Source organism: the organism of the source record quoted next, unplaced genomic scaffold, assembly GCF_019419815.1.
Source record: "Pyrus x bretschneideri cultivar Hongxiangsu unplaced genomic scaffold, Pyrus_bretschneideri_v1 Contig89, whole genome shotgun sequence".
NCBI classification, from domain to species: domain Eukaryota; kingdom Viridiplantae; phylum Streptophyta; class Magnoliopsida; order Rosales; family Rosaceae; genus Pyrus; species Pyrus x bretschneideri.
Window position 1 is genome coordinate 541,739 of NW_025999830.1, and position 21,285 is coordinate 563,023.

The 21,285-nt window shown below is 38.5% G+C and overlaps 1 protein-coding gene across 2 annotated transcripts; it reads right to left on the bottom strand.

The window, feature by feature from the left end:
* Positions 1 to 9,046: 9,046 nt before the first annotated feature.
* On the bottom strand, positions 9,047 to 11,842 carry LOC103928521 (stress enhanced protein 1, chloroplastic-like). Of its 2 annotated transcripts, none has more exons than XM_048576279.1 (4): positions 11,712 to 11,842; positions 11,515 to 11,616; positions 10,304 to 10,479; positions 9,047 to 9,326 (listed from the first exon to the last, which is right to left on the bottom strand). In XM_048576279.1, exons 1-4 carry the CDS (start codon positions 11,755 to 11,757, stop codon positions 9,222 to 9,224), a joined length of 429 nt encoding a protein of 142 aa, XP_048432236.1. In that variant the 5' UTR covers positions 11,758 to 11,842; the 3' UTR covers positions 9,047 to 9,221. The 2 variants fall into 2 exon arrangements, with proteins under 2 accessions (XP_048432236.1, XP_048432235.1); XM_048576278.1 differs by having other exon boundaries at positions 11,515 to 11,619; positions 11,712 to 11,823.
* Between the last annotated feature and the right edge of the window lie 9,443 nt (positions 11,843 to 21,285).

Genomic DNA, 21,285 nt, shown 5'->3' on the forward strand with positions numbered 1-21,285 from the left:
AAGAAAAGATTCCTCTATTGAACATTAGGGCAGAAAACGTTTATACAGTGGCTTTTATAGCACTCCTCTAACTGATTCGCCTATGTGGCACTTCTCTACCTTATATCCTAACCAACCAATCTAACTGATTTGCCTATGTGGCACTCCTCTACATTATATTCTAACCAATCAACACTCAACACTTGTACATCCGTTATTATCCCCCCTCAATCGCAGCCAGAAACCCCAAGGCTGAGATTGATGCAGTGCTTAACAAACACAGGACTGTGAAGGCCCTTAGTAAGAACATCGGCAACCTGATTGTCTGTAGAGATATAGTGCACCACGATATCCTTCTTCTGCACCCGTTCACGAACAAAATGATAATCAATATCAAGATGTTTAATCCTGGAATGGAAGACAGGGTTGGTACTAAGAGATAACGCTGAAATACTATCACAGTGTAAATCAGGTGGAGCAGGTAGAAACTGATGTAGATCCTTCATAAGAGACCGTATCCAACACACATCAGCTGCACAATTAGCTAGAGCTTTATACTCCGCTTCTGTGGAACTCCGAGACACAGAAGATTGCTTCTTGGACTGCCAAGAAACAGGATTCGAACCAAGAAAGACGACATACCCTGTAACTGACCTCCGGGTGTTAATATCAGAACCCCAATCAGCATCAGAATAGGCAGAAATGTGAATGTCAGGAGCTGATCGATAAGTAAGACCACACAGTAGAGTTCCTTGAAGATACCTAAGTATCCGTTTGACAAGGAACATGTGTGCATCAGTTGGAGCTGTCATATATTGACATACAACATTGACAGAATGAGCAATATCAGGCCTGGTGAAGGTCAAATACTGAAGGGCTCCAACAATACTGCGATAGAAACTTGGATCAGACAAAGGTTGCCCTGCAGATAGAAGCAGCTGAGTATGAGGCTTTGAAGGTGTTGGTGCAGGTCTACAATTCTCCATCCCTGCTCTTTTGATAAGCTCTTGTGCATATTTCGTCTGACTAAGAAACATATCTCCATTGCTTTTATACTGAATATGCAGCCCTAAGAAGTAGGTGAGCTTTCCCATGTCCTTTAAATCAAATATTTCACTTAGAGCAGTAATCACACCCTGAACTTTGGTGACATTCGAACCTGTAAGAATTATATCATCGACATACAGAAGTAACACAATAATGTCCTCACCATCTGTCTTAACAAAAAGACTTGTATCAGACTGTGAAACAGTGAATCCCATCGAAGGTAAGACTCCTGTGAACTTCGCATTCCAGGCTCGCGGAGCCTGTTTAAGTCCATACAAAGATTTGACCAGTTTGCAGACATGGTTAGGTACTCTAAAATCAACAAACCCCTGCGGTTGCTGCATGTATATTTCTTCCTGCAACTCACCATGCAGAAATGCATTTTTGATGTCCAGTTGGCGAAGTTCCCATTTGTGACTGGTAGCAAGTGCAAGAATTAAACGCACTGTAGTATGGCGCACCACTGGACTAAATGTCTCCGAATAATCCAGCCCATGTTCCTGTGTATACCCTTGAGCCACCAAACGTGCCTTGTATCGAGATATACTGCCATCAGGGTTTCTTTTCAATTTGTACACCCACTTGCTCCCAATAACAGTTCGGTTAGGAGGAGGAGGTACAAGAACCCAAGTCCCTTGCCCTTTAAGAGCATCAAACTCATCTTGCATAGCATGCTGCCAATTAGAATTTGTAGCTGCAATTTTAAAAGACTTTGGTTCCTCACACTCAACACTCTCAGCCAGAAACGAGAATCCAGCAGCACATAAAGAACCATGATCAACTCCCAATGACTGCAATTCAGGGAAGCTAGCACAAAAAGCAGTATAATCTCTCCTCTGAATAGCCCCAGTTTGAAGCCTTGTTGTCATAGAACGTGTGTTAGTCATATTAGGAGGAATGGAATCAGATGATTGATTCCAATCATTCACAGAGATAGGATGTGATACCTGATGATGTGCAGAACTCAGGACAGGTGACAAAGGTTGCTGGAGATCTTGTACCGAAGATGAGCTTAAAGGCCCAGATTCCTGTGTTCCAGACCCCTGCCCAGATTCCTGTGTTCCAGATCCCTGTCGTTGTAACTGAACTGGCTCTGGAGAGACACTGTTATGTACACTTGAAGCTCGCAAGGGAACCAGAAATGGAGTAGAAGGAACCACAGTTGGGGTAGAGTGACTACTCAACATCTCAGATGATTGACATTTTGCAGGAAACACAGACTCATCATGAATAACATGCCTAGATAACACCAACTTTTGTGTCTGCAAATTGTAACAGATAGCCCCTTTGTAACCTGAAGCATATCCTAAGAATATACACATGGCAGATCTAGGTTGAAGTTTACTGTCATTATAATGTCTCAAGTATGGAAACACAGCTGAACCATATATTTTCAAATCCTTTACTGATGGATGCCTAGCATACAACCCAAAGTATGGTGAATTCATTTGTAATGACTTAGAAGCCATTCTGTTTATTAAGTACACAGCATGTGCACAAGACAGATACCAAAACTCCTGTGACAACCCAGCAGCATTCATCAAAGTTATGGCTGTTTCAACTACATGTCTATGCCTCCTTTCAACCAATCCATTTTGTTGGGGAGTGTAAGGGCAGGAAATTCGATGAACCATGCCTTTAGACTGCATAAATTCTTTAAACAAATGACTAACAAACTCACCACCTCCATCTGATTGGAAGGACTTTATTTGAACTCCAAATTGAACCTCAATATACTTATAAAACTTGACAAAAGTCAAAAACACCTCTGATTTATTATATAAGGGAAAAATCCACATGTATCTTGTACAATCATCAACAAATACAACATAAAACCTATACCCTTCTATGGACTTAACAGAGGAGGGTCCCCAAACATCGGAATGGATTCTATCAAAAGGTAAGATACATCTAGATGACTCATTATTAAAAGGTTTTCGAGTAATCTTCCCATGAATACAAGCTGTGCACATAGTATGCTTATTATCCACAGAGACTGGAATCTGAGACTTAGCTAACACAACTGCCATGACCTCATTTGTAGGGTGCCCTAGCCGTTGATGCCAGAGAGAAGACTTGACCAACTGTCCAATAAAAGCCTTTGGAACTATCCACGAAGACACAGGAATCTGGAACAACTCGTGAGGTCTACTCCTTCCTTTGTACAAGATCTCCCTTGTCACCTTGTCCTGCACACAGAAATTCAAGTCATCACATATAAACCAGCATCTGTTATCTTTACACAGCTGCTTTACAGACATTAGATTCACAGCAAGAGATGGAACATGCAGCACATTTTTCATAATAATAGAATGAGACGGTGTTTTAATAACTGCAGAACCAGTATTCTTAATCGGCAAACCTTGACCATTGCCAATTTTAATATTTTCTGAACCTTCAAAAGAGGAGACTTGATGTAGGCCAGCAAGATCAGATGTCATGTGGTGAGAGGCTCCTGTGTCAACAATCCAATTTGCAGCATTGGAATATGATGGTGAACTCTGAACATTCATTGCTTGCACTGCAGGTGGAACTGGATATGGAAAATCAGATGTATGTATGGGTTGTGAACCATTCATCCCTTGCATAGAAGGTGCATGCCCCTGATATGAATAATGAGCAGCAAAATTCGGAGGCTGAGGGACAGGACCCTGTGATGGAGGAAGCATGGACGAATGACCAGGAAATGTAGGTCCAAGAGAAGCAGGAGGACCAGAAGGTTGATAGGAATAATTTCCCCTGTGATAACATTCCAGAGCACTATGTCCCCTCTTTCCACAAATCTGACATTCAGTATTAAAATGTGGTGAAGTACTCTGCACAGTTCTATAAAAACAATTCGGAGCAGTATGCCCTCTTCTCTGACAGATTTGACACTCTGGATGTAATGTAGTCCTAGACTCAACATTTCCATTCCAACCACTATGATTCCTGTAATTCGACCCTTTACCTTTAAAGCCTGATCGATAAGTGTTATTTCCCCTTGACTGTCCTCCATTAGAAAACCTTTGTTGAGATCCAGGAAACTGCACTGAGGTTTGGTGTTGCCTTGACTGATCTTGGGGATGCTGCTCCAAGGAACCAACACACCCTCCACCTGATCCAAAAGAACTTGGATGAGAACCAAACGCAGGTTGCATCATTTGAGACTGTGGAAAGAATGACATTGGTTGTGGCAGTGGAGTAGCAGTAAGAACACCTCCAGTAGTAGACGGTTCAGTTGCAGACGAATTGGAACTGGATGCACCATTAGTATACAAACCAGCCATATTATGAGTTAATGAATTCATAACCACATCATTTTCCCTTTCAGCACCAATTAACAGTGCCCTAAACTCCTTCATAGTGACATTAGAATCCCTCGCAAGTATAATCGACCTAATAGTTGCAAACTCCCGAGGTAGCCCAGCAAGAGCAGCAATCATCACATCATTATCTGATACATATTCCCCTGCAGCCATCAATTGATCCCTGATTGTCTTGATTCGTAACAGATATTTATCCATTGAATCCCCACCTTTTTGAACTGTATGTAACTCTGTTTTCAAGTGATTAATGCCTGTCCTAGACACAGAAGCAAACCTTTCCTCAAGATTTGTCCAAGCTTCAGCAGCAGTCTTACACCCGATAACATACTCTATCGCATCATCAGTCAACGTCGCTATCAACAGACTCAACAGAGACAAATCCGTGGTCTCCCAATCTTGAAACGCATCTGTCAATTCTTTGGTAACCCCACTTTCTGCATTAACCACAAACTTCGACGGACAAGAAATTGAACCATCAAAATGACCAAACAATTTGTAACCCTTTAACACAGACCTGAATTGAAACGACCATTTGGTGTAATTATGCTCACCAAGACGAATAGTGAGCATGCCCAACAATCCCTCAATTTTCACAGAGGAAGCCATACCAAATATAGTTCAAGACTCAACAATTTAACAATTCTTGAATAAATCTCAGAAAAACAACAATTTTCTTGACCTAGACTGTAACAAACTCAACTTTCTTGAATCAATGGCATTGGCCTTTAGATTCCTTCTTAACACAAAGTAATGGCATTGGCCTTTTCATCTACCCAGTGCTTAACAACGAATATAACAATGGCTTTGGCCTCTACAACTTCATCTTCTCAAATCAAACAACACAAACTACGAAACGAAAAAAAAAACACCACAATCAACCATTTCAGGAGAACGAAAACCAACAAAGCACCTGAAATTCCAGCTTCGCCCTGATTGCAACCCCAAATCGCCAAGAAAAATCCTCCAAGCAGACAGATTCGCAGATCATCACGCTTCCATTAATGACTCCGACGAGCACATACCCACGCACGATCACTGGCTCTTGATACCATGATAACACCAGAAAATCAAACCAGAAATTCAACAAATCCAAGAAGCTTGAGAAAGGAAGAAAGATTGTTAGAGAGAAAGAAGATAGCAGCGGAAAAGAAAAGATTCCTCTATTGAACATTAGGGCAGAAAACGTTTATACAGTGGCTTTTATAGCACTCCTCTAACTGATTCGCCTATGTGGCACTTCTCTACCTTATATCCTAACCAACCAATCTAACTGATTTGCCTATGTGGCACTCCTCTACATTATATTCTAACCAATCAACACTCAACACTTGTACATCCGTTATTAATATCCAGGTTTTTGGAAAGAAATGATGTGTCCACATGGCATTGCTAACCAATTTGATTCCACTAATATGTATCGAGCCCGAACGTGACTGGTCTGAATGTTGTAGAAGCCCCTTGCATCATGCCTTGTTATATTGACAATATTATCAGATAGCCGATCAAGACCTTCATATAGTCCTTGGCCAAATGTGACTACTGGTTTGTATGTACTTATGAAATAAAACTCATTAAAATTCCATCGAAACTCAGAATCGATACGCGATCAGATGGTAACACTTTTTGAGTCGTGTTACGTTGCCCTTTGTTTTTAGTTTCAGTAGCAGGTCTTAAAAATTAAGCAACCCATTTTCTTCTAGCTACTTATATAGAGTAGGGAAGTTGTACGCATAGCAGAAACGATTCCCGAAGTAAGTGCAGGTCAAGTTTATCAGCAACCTCAGAAGAACTCACAGCACCTGGAAGGTCTTGCTTATTAGTAAAGACCATAAGTGTTGCATTGCTTAGTTCACTCTACAAAAGGAGAAAACAGCAAATCCCTTCTTTCCTTTTTCTTTGATACAGTTGTAGTCCTTTTTCGTAACATGTATCTTATTCCTCACATAAAAACCTCGCGGACCTCACTTAAAATACAATGAAGCTTGTTGCGGGCTTCCGAGATTCTTTCCCTGTCAATGCTGTCCGCAACAAATAAAATGCCTTCACAAAGGGCTTATCTGGTGAGCAGCAAGGAGAAGATGAACAGATTAGTTAGCGATCACAACACCAAACTCTTTATTCTTTGATTGATCCATATTTAACAGCATAATTGAACCAAAGTCATTTCCAACTATGTCCAGAAATGTATAAAAGTAATCATCCTTGCATGGACGGATAGAAGAACAAAAGAGCTTGGTACCTTGCCTTGTCGTCCAACATCCCAAATAGTAAAGGTAACATTTTTATACTCTTTTGTCTCCACATTGAAACCTGCTTCATAAAAGTGAAGGCAATGTCATACTCTTATGTAAACTGATACATTTCAACAATACCAATACTCGTCATTTCTCTAATAAAAAACAAACGTCCTGCAAAAAGAATTTCTGATAAAAAATATAGTGGCTCAAGTGTATAAAATCGAAAGATAATTGAACTGCAACAGAATCATAAACCAAATGCTTCATCTAGGATGGGTTTATAGGATAAGTATCGATCGTGGGTAAGGTTGTATCGATGTCTCCGCGCTTTAGCTTGTAGAGGATAGTTGTCTTTCCTAAAGCATCAAGAGCCACCATTAGAATCCTCACTCCATTCTTTAGAAAGAACCTCTTTTCAATTCACGAAAACTCTCCGCCCAGTCCAAAAACAGAAGTTCAACAAAGTTATTAGCAGTGAATTTAAACAAGATTTCGAATCTGAGAAGAAAAATGCAAGGGATGCAATCAGTTTTTGTATAAGCACAGGGAAAGAGATTTCTTGAGTTGAAGAAAAAGCTAATGTCCACTCATTTGTGTCAACATCTAATTAACAAATTTTAAAGATCCTTCTCACAAAGCATGCTCCTTCTAGGTGAAAATCTTTCCTTTCCATATCAGTTTCCAATTAATAGGATCCTGACAACGCGATATTCTAATATACCTTAATTACTGATAAATAGATTCAAACCTGGGCGCTGAAGAGCGGGCACACTGCCGGCCTACCCCACATCTGCTTATCGATGACAAAATGTTTTGCTGCTATCCAGTCAAACTATTTAGAAGCATTTCCACGATGAGAAAGCTAGCTAAAAGAGCAACAATTTTGCTTTAGGAGCATGCCATCGTTGAGATAAACCAATTATGAATTAAAGCGTTCATTAGTAAATAATAATCATAGTGCATCCTCAACCTCAAGTATTGCCTTAAGTGTTGGCAGAAGGAATTGGAGTGTAATCAGCTACTCCCCTCTGATCAATCTAATTCATGGCCTTTCAGGTATTAGATTACGGATTTTAATGTGGAAGCCACATGTTTTCATTGTTTGTGTGTTAGTAAATGCAGCGGAAGTCAGAAAACAGATAATTTAAATACTCGTGTGTTAATAATCACGGAGAAGGTCAATAATCAGAATAATTTTAATACCTATTCCATTCCAATTAAGTAAACATGCTGGCAGAGTATACAATAAAATAACTGCAACAGCAAATCCAAACACGGCCAGCCGACCAAGCCATACATCCACAGTGTTTCCCTCCATTGGTGATTTGCTGCATTTGCTCACGTCTTATGGAAATTGGTCTTGTCTTGATGTGCATGCAGCCTTCCCAGTAAATAGAGTTAAAATTCAGTGGCCCTTAGAAACCATAAACCCTTGAATAGGCCTAAACAATCTAAAAGAACTCGTGCAAGACGTAACAGTTCATCAAAACTTCATTTTTCTGATCACCTAGAACCTTCCCATTTGACTTTTCATGTTTGTGGACTTTGATTTGCTTGTACAGCACCTGATTGCGATAACAATTTACGAGTGTAGGTGAGAGAAACTTTGCCTTATCGATATGCAGTGTTGCACGTCAATGAATCATCTCCAGTCAGTATTCCAAGTCCTCTCTCTGAAGCGCTAGATTACTCTGCTGGCACTGCTGATGAACTACTCTTACCTCTGGCAACTTACATGTTCAGTCAACTATCTGCAAACACTTCAGCAAGAGAATATTGAAGAATGTTGTATATGAATGAACTTCAAGGTATTTTTTTGTTGAAAGACCTGCAGAGGAAACTGACGAGGAGTTTAGAATGAAACTTTCACAGCACTATTCAATAAACTTTCAGAAGTTTCCTGGATTCGATTCCTCCAAGCATTTGCAAGTAAATATACTTCTATGACAAGTGGACTTTTTGGTCGATGCAACGAGGCTGGAATGATGAAGATGAGCTCATCGGAAAACTATTTGAAGGTGATGAAACAGAGAAATCGACGAGGAGGATTCATACAGCAGATTCCCAGAGCTCGTTAGAAAACTTATGTTAAATAAAGTTGGAGAAGGATGCGTTTCTACTTTGTGATAACAAAAGTTAGAGAAAACAGTAATCGTATTATCTAGCCTTTCAGAATCTGTGATCATACGGATTTTAAATCATTTACACCATGTGTGATTTCTACGGATGAATTCATCAAGGTGAAAATTCCAGATTTAAGGGGAGGACCGACTACACACGATGGAGAAACTACCACACAAGGAGGGCAGGGAACAAGTCAACAGGCTGGGGAGTTCATAGAATCTATACAGCCGTCAAATGTTTGTGCAAAACAGTGCGGGCGTTTATAACATTCTGACCCTTCATAAATTTGATGGTGAGCAAAAAGAGCAGTGATCGACTGAGACAAGTAAATTCAAGTAAAGCAAGTGCACATGGATGAAAGCCTCTACGAATTGATGCCTTCGTATAAATAACAAAGTATCCTCAACTGTAAGTGTTGCCGCAATTGTTGTACTCTGACAAAATTACAGTAACAAACAAATGTTCAATTTGGAATACATGTCAGTATTACAAACTATACAAGCACTTCTAGCAACCGATATTGTGTTCACTTTTCTGACCCGGATTGGAAGATGAAAACTGCTGTCAAAATTCCCACCAATGCTGTAACACCCAAGGCAGCTGTAGGTAGGGGGCTTGTTAGCCCAAAGTTCTGCACAATCGAAATGAAAGGCTTACTATATTTTGTACTTGTTGACATCTGAGAATGATAACTCCGAAAGATAAGGGAATCCTTGATGACTATATGTAAGGAAATTCTTTGAGACTACGATTTTATTCTATTTACGTGGTTGCTTCCCATTTATTTAAAATAACATACAAAGAACACAAGGAACGATGTCAAAGAAAGCTCGAACTCATTGAGAATTACGTGGTAAAACGGAAAGCTTCTTAGCTTATTATCAGTTAAATAAGAGGTTATTTATTTCAAGTACAACATTCCAAGGGATGGAACACAGGGAATACTTGGGAACCATTTCAAGTGATCAACCAATACACAGACAACAATTCCCATTGTCGACATGAGAGCCTCCCAGCACCAAAGTCCCTAGATGGAACTGAAGCGTCAAAACTCTAGTGCATTGGACGGTCATTGACAACAAACATCTGCGTAAGCAATGGCATATCCAAACCAGTAGAGTTGGAAATAAATAAATCATCAGGATAGGAGATTGCAGAAGCCAGTGACAAGGAAGCAAACAGCTCACAATGTCAACAAGCACAATTGCAATGAATGGTCATCGTAACCCTGAGGCTTGGGTATGTAGAAAAACCCCACTCAAATTGACAACTTTTTAACCGAGTTCGACTCTATTCCCTCGAGTATTAGCAATTTTATTCCAACAATGATCTATAGACGCTACTTGTAGTTGGGGGTTCGGGTTCAGTAAGTTTCCTACACTATTAAAACGACACCTAAAGCAACATCAAGGATAATTTTTACAAGACAATGCAAGAATGAAAACGTTTACCCATTTCAATATCTTCGATGTACTAGTTAAATTATCATTGGTGAAAGCTAGCGGTTCAGTCGATAGAAACCAATACTAATTCCCATAAGCACCGATGCAACTGAAAGTAAATAGGCAATCTTGGATTGGATCTAAAAATTCATAGCACTTGTCATACCTCGAGAAGTCCCCTTCCGGTTGATACCTCAACGCCAATAGCCACAGCAAAGCCAATCATGGCGAGCCGGCCAAGCCATACATCCAAACCTCCCTCCTTGGTGCTTTGCTCACACCTAATGGAAATTGGCATCGATTTACATGCAGCATTCCTTTGTTGGTATGCTCTTCTTATAACTGAAATCAAAATCAAACGTCGAGTCGTCGACCCTTATGCAACTAAATAGAGCAAAGCAAAAACCCAATTGTCCTAATACTTTCCAGGTTGAGAAATCCTCAACAGTAAGTGTTCCTCAAAATGTGTATAAAACCCAATTGAGCCCCATTATCCATTTACACTTGTTCCAAAAAATAAAAAAATTTCTTTTTACAAAAAATAAAAATAAAAATATTTTCTTGCCAGCAATGATAAAAATTAGGGTCCTTTTGATAACTATTCCAGTTCTTAGTTTTTAGCTTTTAGTTCACTTAAAAAAAATAAAATAAAAACCCTTAATGACCAAAACCCACTGAGAGCAATGGGGGTTGGGAGGAAAGGGAGAGGCTTTGACCCTTTGGGTGGGTGGATGGGTGGAATCGAAGATGGAGGGGGAAGGGTGGATATATGACGAGTCGAAGAGGAAAGGAGAGGAGGGTTTGGTGGGTTGGTGCAGAGAAGAGAACGCAGGGATAAGGGTGGAAGCGAGGTAGAAGACGACCAAAAAAGTTTTTTTTTGAAATTTTAATTTCCACGTGAACCTTTAATGATACGTGACTCCAGTCATTGTCCTGTCACGTTATCAATTAACGGCAAAATTAATTGTCAGACTAACTGATATATGAGATTGTCCTAAATTTAACATTTTAGATATGATCCTACGACGAAAAAAAAATTTATGTGCCAAATGCTGAAAACCACGAAACTTGAAGTAGTAAACTGAGATTTACTCTTTTTTTAATAACTATATTCGCTATATTAAAAAAAAAAAAAAAAAAAAAAAAAACCTGAATATAGAAAGCCATTTTTTAAACAAACAATATTACTAAAGGAAAGGGTGGCTTAACTTTACAATCAATAGTAATAATATGATTTAAATTTATCATTAGCGAAAACCAAATTTAAGTACTCTTAGCTAAAAATGAATTTCGTTAAACTATAGTAGTAAATAGCAGAAAGAAAATAGTTATCCCCTTTTAAGTAACTAATCAGAGATAAAAGAGTGAAGGGCTTACTGAGGGGAGAACCAGTTGCAAAGGCCGTCCCAATTCTAGCGGAATTAAAAAGGGGAAGCCGAGCAGGACCTGCTGCTGCTGGTGAGCTAATTCCACTTGCATCTGCTAAATGTTTCAAACAAATTACATATGGAAATTTCAATATGTTTACAAGAATATAAATTTTCTATTCAATGAGAGAGAGAGAGAGAGAATACCTCTAGTGGAAAGGGAGAGAGATGCGAAGATTTGAGCTACAGCCATTTTTGCAAGGGAGAATCAGAGCTAAATTTGTGGAGAGAGCAAAAGTTGGGTAGTGCAACTTGAATGTCACCATACTGTTAGAAGGGTAAGATGACACGTGTCGTTCAGGGAGACAACTTTTATAAAAGATTTGGATAGTGTTTTTTGACTATCAAATTTTCTTTTCTTCACTTTTTTTTTCTTTTAATTTCTTACATTCTCAAAATGGTTAAATTACATTTTACCCCTCAGGTTTAGGATCGATTTTAATTTCTTACAATATCTTTAAAAAATTTCAATTTCATGCATTTACTTATCATTTTATTTCAATTTCATATATCTGTTAGAAAATCCATTAAATAATGACATGACAAATATGAGATCCATATTTGTGTTGATATAGCTGCCAAATTTGTGACACATTGCAAAAAAAATATATATGCATTAAAAATATTATAATAATTTACCCTATTAAAAAAAAATAAAAAAACAAACAAACAAACCCAGAAACCCATCTTCCCTCCCTCTCCTCCACTCTCTTCACCTCCCCTCCCTTCCAAAAATCCACCCCCATATCCCCCACAACCCCCCACCCCACTCCCACCTCACCGCAAGCCCCCACCCACCTATGTTTGGTGATCTCCTCCTTCTCTCATTCTAACCTCAAATTAGCATCGATCGGACCCACAAGAAGCAGCCAACAACGACATCGAAAGGGGATTTTGGTATTTGACAATCTAAGGAGTGTTGTTCTTCCTGCAAAAAATCTAGGTTTTTTGGGATGGGGGGTTGCAGGGGAGGGAAGGGTTGGGGGGGGGGGGTGTTGCGGGGGTGGGGTGGGATAATAGGGTAAATTATTAAAATATTTTAAATGCATAAAAAATTATTTTTGTTGCCACGTGGCACAAATTTAGCAGTCATGTCAATACTAATGTGGATCTCATATTTGTCACGTCATCATTTAACGGTTTACTTAACGGATTTTCTAACGGATGTATGAAATTGAAATAAAATGATAAATAAATGTATGAAATTGAAATTTTTTAAAGATATTGTAAGAAATTGAAATCGACTCCAAACCTAAAGGGGTAAAATCTAATTTTGTCACATCCTAGCCCGGACCCCTACCACATCCCGGTCTCGACTTCACCATAGCACGATATTGTCCACTTTGGGCCCCAACCACGCCATCACGGTTTTGTTTCTAGGAACTCACACGAGAACTTCCCAGTGGGTCACCCATCCTAGGATTGCTCTCGTGCGAACTCGCTTAACTTCAGAGTTCCTACGGAACCCGAAGCCAGTGAGTTCCCAAAAGGCCTCGTGCTAGGTAGAGATGGGAATATACATATAAGGTTTACAGGATCCTTACCCCTAGGCGATGTTGGATCTTACAATCCACCCCTTAGGGGCCCGACGTCCTCATTGACACACATCCAACCAAGGATTGACTCTAATGGAAAAGAGGAATATTCCATCATATTTGACGGAATATTCCGTTAAATAGTAACGAACATTAATAGCGTTACCTGACGCCGTCTGTCGCCGTCTAGTTTCGCCAAAAACTGGAAAAACTCACCAGTTTTTGGAAATTTTTCAAACCTTTATATGGATTTGAAGCTTATGAAGAGTAGAGCAACGTTATACCTTCCTAAAGTTTAAAAGTGGACAAGAACTGGCCTAAAAATAGCTCAATAGGTTCGGCCAAAACTTTGCTCATCAAACCTATGTGCTTTCAAGGTTGTTTCTTCTTCAAACTTGTCCTAGAAGCCTCGAGGAGTTGTAAGGAAGCTTCCCCACATCCTAAATTCTCTTAACTCGACTAGGATCACGACGATACCAACTCGACCGAGTCGGAGCTTCCGAGTTGCTCCGTGTTGACCACTCAAAACTCAACCAATGCGTGATCTGAGCGTATAGTTGAGTTTGTGGTGATGAGAGGAGTGTGATGGTGTGGTTTTTAGAGTCAATCTACAAGATTTGGTGTGAGTACATGGTGGTTGCAGGGGTAAGGGAGCTCATGTGAGGAAAAAAAGAGAGAAGATGAGAAAGAATGAAAGAAATGATTTGTGATTAGGAAGAGAGAGAGAAAAGTTGATTGGTTGCTATAATGAAGGAAACAAAATAATTGGTGGTAAGGTGTAAGGCACGAGTCCAGTTTTAAAGAAAAGGAAGGATAGGATTTGTATAGAGAAATCAGACACAATCTATCCTAAACAGTGTTTCTAACACTGGTAAATTAATACGCGCTCGTGTACAATTTTACCAGTCAATTATGTACTTTAACGTAACGTAACTTTTTCATTACGAATCCAATTCGGGTCTAACTCGCACTCACGTGATTGTATCAACGAGTACTATTTAATTACGATAGCGAGAAAAATAATTTAAGAACAAATAAACACTTCCACGCCACTTGCCAATAAGGGCATAAATGTCAATTCACATACTCGGGAAGAAATTACATAAAAAATTAGGGACGGGTCGTCACAGATAACAAAGTGGTACATTTATAAAGAAAAATGGGTACATTATAGATAAATTATGAGTATAAATAAAACATATAAAAATATGGGCACAAAATGAAATTAATATATGGGTACAAATTAAAAAGGTTGCAAATTAAAAATGGCACAAACTAAAAATAGTAATATATAACACAAAGTTTAATCATAAATATAAATATACCAAATGTAGCGTTTCTAACACTAAATGAATATATTTTAGAAATAAAATTTCATTATGTTGGTATGTAAATATAATTGAAATAATGACGTTCATTAAAAGTTAGGAACTTTGATAAAAATTTAACAAAAAATAAAGTTTTGATCAATACAATGAAAGAAAGAGAGATGTGAACCTAATTTCTTCTTCTTTGATAGAAATGACCCATTTGTTAATCTTGCGAACGAAATAGAATTTTTGTTGAATATGCATAGAACACACATACGACATGCAGAACAATACGATAGAAAGAATTTTTCTAGAACTTGAAATGACCAAATTGCCCTCTCATATAAATGGGTTATTCCGAAGACACAATCAACATTTTTTCCTTCCTTCTCCGAAAACCTCTCTCACGACCTCTACTCGATGAACAACAAAGAGAACCCCTAAACTAGCCAAGCATCACTCTTTCTGGTTCGTCTCTCTCTCTATCTCTCTCTCTCTCATCTCTTTCTTTTTTTAACTCGATCTTCGTCTCCATTTTTGCTTCGAATTACTTGTTTTTTAAATTGAATTTTTTGGATTTGTAGAGATGGCAAGTCAAAGAAAAGAGGAATAGGTAAGAGAGAGAGAGCTTAGAATGTGTTCTAGATTTTTTGAATTGTGTTTTTTTTGTATTTGTTTATGGGATTTGTCATTTTAGATTTTTAGATTCTTGATTTCAATTTTAATTCTCTATTTTAATTTTTGGATTCTGTGTTTCAATTTTTGGGTTTTAATGTTTGAGTTCTATGTTTTAAATTTTGGATTGTAGGCTTTAATTTTTGAGATTCTAGATTCTCTCACAAAACGTGAAAAGGTGGGTTTTGATGAATTTTTTTTTTGGGGCAAATTGTTTATTACCCTCATGTTTCATGGTTTTCAACATTTAATACATCAAGTTTTTTTCGTCCCAGAGTCATACCTTAAGTGTAAATTTTGGGATAGTCTCACACATCCGTTAGTCAAACTGTAAATACTCTCGTTAAGTGATGACGTGGTGCCCATGTGGACAATGACTGGGCACCACGTGTCATTAAAAATATTAAAACAATTAATTAAATAAAAGTTAAAAAAAAAAAAAAAACCATCCCTTATCCCCCCGCCCCCAACCCAGAAGAAGAAAAAGGAAAAAATAAAACCGAATCTGTAACCAAGAAGAAGAAGAAGAAGAAGAAGAAGAAAAAACCGAATCTGCAACCCAGAAGAAGGAGGAAGAAGAAGAAGAAGGAAGAAGAGGAAGAAGAGGACAAAAAGAAAGAAAAAAAAACCGAATAACCGAATCTACAACCAAGAAGAAGAAGAAGAAGAAGAAGAAGAAGAAGAAGAAGAAGAAGAAGAGAAGAAGAACGCCCCAACCCAGAAGAAGAAAAAGGAAAAAATAAAACCGAATCTGTAACCAAGAAGAAGAAGAAGAAAAAAAAAAACCGAATCTGCAACCCAGAAGAAGGAGGAAGAAGAAGAAGAAGGAAGAAGAGGAAGAAGAGGAAAAAAAGAAAGAAAAAAAACCGAATAACCGAATCTACAACCAAGAAGAAGAAGAAGAAGAAGAAGAAGAAGAAGAAGAAGAAGAAGAAGAAGAAGAAGAAGAAGAAGAAGAAGAAGAAGAAGAGAAGAAAGAAGAAGGAGAAAAAGAGAAGAAGAAGAAAAAGAAAAAAAAAGCAGCCCAAACCCAGTTCACCCCCACCCCCCTCCCCGGGTGACCCACCTGCCTTCCCCCACCCGCCCTGCGACCGCGAACACGAACCCAGACCATGAACTCTATATTTTTGGGATTTTCAATGTGGATGAATTTCGAAAATACTTTGAGATGGAGAGTTTGAGTTTGAGATGATTTTTGGACTGGTTTTGTGGTAGATCTCCATTAATCTGGAAATGACGAACTGGGCTTTTTTTTTTTTTTCCTTCTTCTTCTTCTTCTGGGTTGGGGGCGAGACTGGGTTTTTTTTTTTCTCTTCTTCTTCTTCTTCTGGGTTGGGAGCATGGGGGAGAAGGGATGGGGTTTTTTTTTTTTTTTTAATATTTTTAATGACATATGGTGCCCAGTTATTGCCCACATGGGCGTCACATCATCACTTAACCGGAGAATTAACAGTTTGATTAACGGATGTATAACAGTGTCCTAAAATTAACACTTTAGGTATAACTTTGGGATGAAAAAAAAATTTATGTACTAAATGTTGAAAACCACAAAACATGAGGGTAGTAAATAGAGTTTAACCGTCCTTTTTTTTTTTTTTTTTTTTTTTGCGCTGTTAGCAAATCGATAATTACTTTGTCAAGTTCTCTAGCAGAAAATCCGCCTATAACTTATTTTCTGGGAGCTTTCAATGGCATTCCGATAGGAGCATATTTAGGCAACTTAGTTAGCTTATTTTCTTACATTCGTGTTGTTAGTTCATAGTTATTTTAGTATTTTGAGCTATTTTCATGTGTTTGTAGGTCTATATGGCTAAAGTAGCAAGAAGATGCATTTTGGAGCCTTTTGGAGCAAAATTGGGCTTGGAATGGATAGTATATGCTTGGAGCAAAAGGAATGGACAAAATTGAAGACTTAAAGATGTTAGGATTCCTAATCAAAGAAGGATTCCTAATTAAAGAAGGTTTCCTACTTGAAGTAGGAAAGTTAAGCCAAGGTTTCCTATTTTGGTTTGACCTTTCCTAATCCTAAATATCCCTAAGTTCCAGCAACATTGAAGGTCTCTTATGCATTCTAGGACACAAACTAAACCTTCCTTGCACCATTCTAGCCCTTGCCACACTCACCTTATCCTTTCCCTTTCCTTGCCGTGCAAGGAAGTTTCCTTTTCCTTCCCTTTAGATGTTGCTGCAAAACACATTCCTTTTTCCCCTTTTATTCCGACTTTAATTCTCCTTTTCCTTGTGGATTTGGGGTCCAATTCTTTCTTAAATCATTTAATTAAAGTTAAGATCCTTTCCCTCAAATATATAACCCTTTGCCACACTCATATACAACCCTATTCATTCACATACAGAACCAGCCATCATTCATCCTTTTACACCTTAATCCGCAGCCTTCATCATCTTCCTTACACTATTCCGTGCTCTTCCCTTCATCATACCTTCCTGCCATACATCTATCCTTGACCCTAAGACACTAAAGACCACTTTTCACACCCTAAAACCTTTGTGCCGCAGCCTAGCAAGGAAGAAGGAGAGGAGAAGAAGCCTTGGACGTTTTTGCATTCAAGTTGGATTGTTGGAACGTTTTTAGGCGTACTCTATCTTTTGTTTTCAATGTTTAGTTCAAGTTTTCTTTGTTTTGCTGTGAACATGAGAGGCCAAAACTTGTTTTAGCTTGGGGAAACTTTGAAACCATGATTATATTTGCGATATGAATTGATTAATTCCAGTTCTGCTTTCATAAATTGTGAATGCAATTTACTTAACCGTTTGATTAAGAACTTATCCTTGTATGTTGATTAAGGAGGCCTACTTAGTTTGCATGCTTGAATTTGATGCTAGAATATAAGGGAGTTTCACATAATCGTTACAAACTTATATTCACTAGTAGTAAAGGTTGCTTATCACAATCACGTTAAGTTAAATTCCTGGCATGAGTATCATGATGTTATAGTTACGAATGCCTTGTCAATACTTATGATTTTCACGAAACTTAATGATCTTTGCTTGTATCTCTAGTATGCAGTTCATGTAGGGGACTTGGGAAGAATAATTTGCTTGCCGATGCATTGTTCATCCAATTCAATGGTTTAAGGAAAATCTGAGGGTTAATTGGTGATGTCACGGTTAATGGGTATTGAGGTTCATGGTTTATAAGAGCAACTGGAAATCAATTTGTGTTCAAATGTATCATGTGTGGAAAAGAATCCTCTAGCTAGCTTATCATCCATAGTTTTCCCCAAATTCGTCCAAATCTTGTTTGAGTCTTTAAGTTACTTGTTCTTACTTTAAATTCGTCCAAAAATCCAATCCCCTTTTCTTTGTTGTGTCTAAATAGCTAGAATCTGTCCAAATTGTGTTTTTGAGTGTTTTGAGTCAAAACCAATTCTATTTTCGTCCAAATCAAGTCTTAGAGTCTAGTTTGAGTCTATTTGATTGTTTTGTGTAATTTTGAGTCATATAAGTTTAGTTAAGAGTCTTTGAGTTTATTTAAGTGTTTTCAAGCCTAGTTTTGCATTCTTGAGTTAGTTTTTATTAGATTAGCAATACCTCGTAATCCCCGGCTTAGAACGATCCCTACTTACATCTTTACTACAATTGTCAATAAAAGGGTTTAATTTGAGTGCTATTATTTATCACATCAAATTTTTGGCACCGTTGTCGGGGATTAGTTGCTGACCTTGTTTTCTTTTCTTGTTTGTAGGTACTAGTTTATGACTCGTAGCTCTTAACTTGTTCGTGCAAACATCTTGGACTTTGACGACGATTTTGAGCGAACTTTGAGAAGGAGGAGGAAGGAGCCAGAACTTAACCCACTAAGTTCTAGCTCAGTATCTGATTTTGAGAAGGAAGAGGAGCCCACAACAAGAGAGGAAGAAGAGGCACAAGTCATGGCAGCGGACAATCGTATAATCAAGGAGCTTTCCACCTCGGGAATGGACAATGCCACACCCCTATGCATCCAATGTCCTAGGGCAGCTCAAGATAAGACCGATGAGTTTGAATTGAAGTCTAGTTTGCTGCACCATATTCCAAAGTTCCATGGGCTATCCATGAAGGATCCAAACAAGCATTTAGAAAAGTTCGAGGTGGTGTGTTCAAGCATGACTCCAATTAATGTTGATAGCAATATTTTGAAGATGAAGGCCTTTCTATTCTCTCTTTTGGAAAAGGCTAAAGATTGGTTATACAAATTAGCACCCGGAATCGTCACTTCTTGGGAGAGCATAAAGAGAGCATTTTTAGAGAAATTCTTCCCTACTTCAAGAGCCATTCTTTTAAGGAAGAAGATTAGTGGAATCCAACAAAGCCAATGAGAGTCTTTTCCAGCGTATTATGAGCGTTTCAAGGCCTTTGTCGTATCATGTCCTCAACACCAAATGAAGGAGGAGCTTCTACTTCAATATTTCTATGAAGGCCTTCTTCCAATTGAAAGGCAAATGCTCGATGCTTTAGCGAGAGGTGCATTAGTTGATAAAACCCCTATGGCAGCAAAGACACTAATTGCAAACCATGCGCTGAATGCACAACAATACGAAGGAATTAGGCAAAGGGACCCCTTACGACAGCAAGTCAATGAGGTAAGTTCCACATCCGACATTCAATCTCAATTAGCTAATCTTACTTCCATTGTGTCTCAGATGGTCGAAGGAATGAGGATGCACGGACCAAACGTATGTGGCGTGTGTTCTATCCAAGGACACCCTTCTGAAAAGTGCCCTCAATTGATTAAGAATGGGGGATGGGAGTGTGCAAATGCTATTAGATTTCCAAGCCAAAATCAGCCATGGAATGATCCATATTCCAACACATACAATCCGGATTAGAGAGATCACCTAAATTTCAAGTGGAGGGAGCCTCAACAACCCCAACAACAAGGAGGATTTAGGCAACAACCCCCGGACTTCTATACCAAGCAATTCACACCAAATCAATCTCAAACACAATCTGCCCAAACAAGCTCCGGTACATCTTTGGATAATGATACGCTTATTAAGTTACTTACCAATTTGTCTCAGGGGCAAGAAAATCAAAACAAAGCAATGCAAAATCAAGACAAAAGGGTGGACCACTTGGAAAAGCAAATTGGGTAGATAGCGGAGTTCGTAGGACAATTTCGAGACCAAGGCAAACTCCTTAGTTTAACCATTGTTAATCCAAAGGGAAGACTCGAATCTGCCAAAGTTATCACATTGAGAAGTGGAAAAGAAGTTGGCACTAATCTAAAATCATCAAAATCAAGTCAAAACGAAGATGGGAAGCTGCAATTGGAGGAAGAAAAACAAAGCAAAGCCACGGTAAGGGTAGAAGCACCCTTACCGCAGCAACTTAGGGACCCCAATTCATCCAATTCATCTAATTCAGCCAATATGGTTAAGTTGGGTTCAAATTCCATTAATTCTAACCCTATTCCACCTAATGTTCCTTTCCTTCGCAGATTTATGCAAGCAAAGAAAGAGGAGAATGACAAAGACATACTTGAGACATTTAGGAAGGTACAAGTCAACATTCCACTCCTCGATGCAATCAAACAAGTTCCCAAGTATGCCAAATTCTTGAGGGAACTTTGCACCACAAGGAAGAGGGTTTCGAATAAAGAGGTGGTAAGGGTCAGCGAAAATGTTTCCGCTGTTTTACAAAGGAAATTACCTCCAAAATGCAAAGATCCAGGTAGTTTTACAATCCCTTGTATTATTGGCCAAACTAAGTTTGAACATGCTATGCTAGACTTAGGAGCTTCAATTAACGTCATGCCATACTCTATTTATGCATCCATGAACGTAGGAGAATTGAAAAATGATGGTGTGATTATTCAATTGGCCGATCATTCTAATGCATATCCAAAGGGAGTTTTGGAAGATGTTTTAGTGCAGGTTAATAACTTGATCTTCTCGGCTGATTTCTATGTGCTTAAGATGGAAGAGACGACCCATTCCACCTCCTTGCCGATTTTACTTGGTAGACCATTCATGAAAATAGCCCGCACCAAGATCGATGTATTCAAAGGGACTTTAATGATGGAATTTGATGGGGAAATTATTGATTTTAATATTTCTGAAACTATGAGATTTCCTAATGATGATCATTCATGTTTTTCTATTGATATCATTGATTCATTGGCGCAAGAACATCTTGAACAATTACATAAGGATGCACTTGAAACGGTCATTACAAGTGGATTAGGATTCAAAAACCAAT

Bases quoted from the DNA above. Each gene is read 5' to 3' on its own strand.
- LOC103928521 (XM_048576278.1), bottom strand. From the start codon at position 11,757: ATGGCTGTAGCTCAAATCTTCGCATCTCTCTCCCTTTCCACTAGAG. The intron at 11,620-11,711 runs GTATTCTCTCTC...TGAAACATTTAG, and splicing joins TCTCTCCCTTTCCACTAGAG to CAGATGCAAGTGGAATTAGC. The intron at 9,327-10,303 runs GTATGACAAGTG...TCGATTGTGCAG, and splicing joins CCGGAAGGGGACTTCTCGAG to AACTTTGGGCTAACAAGCCC.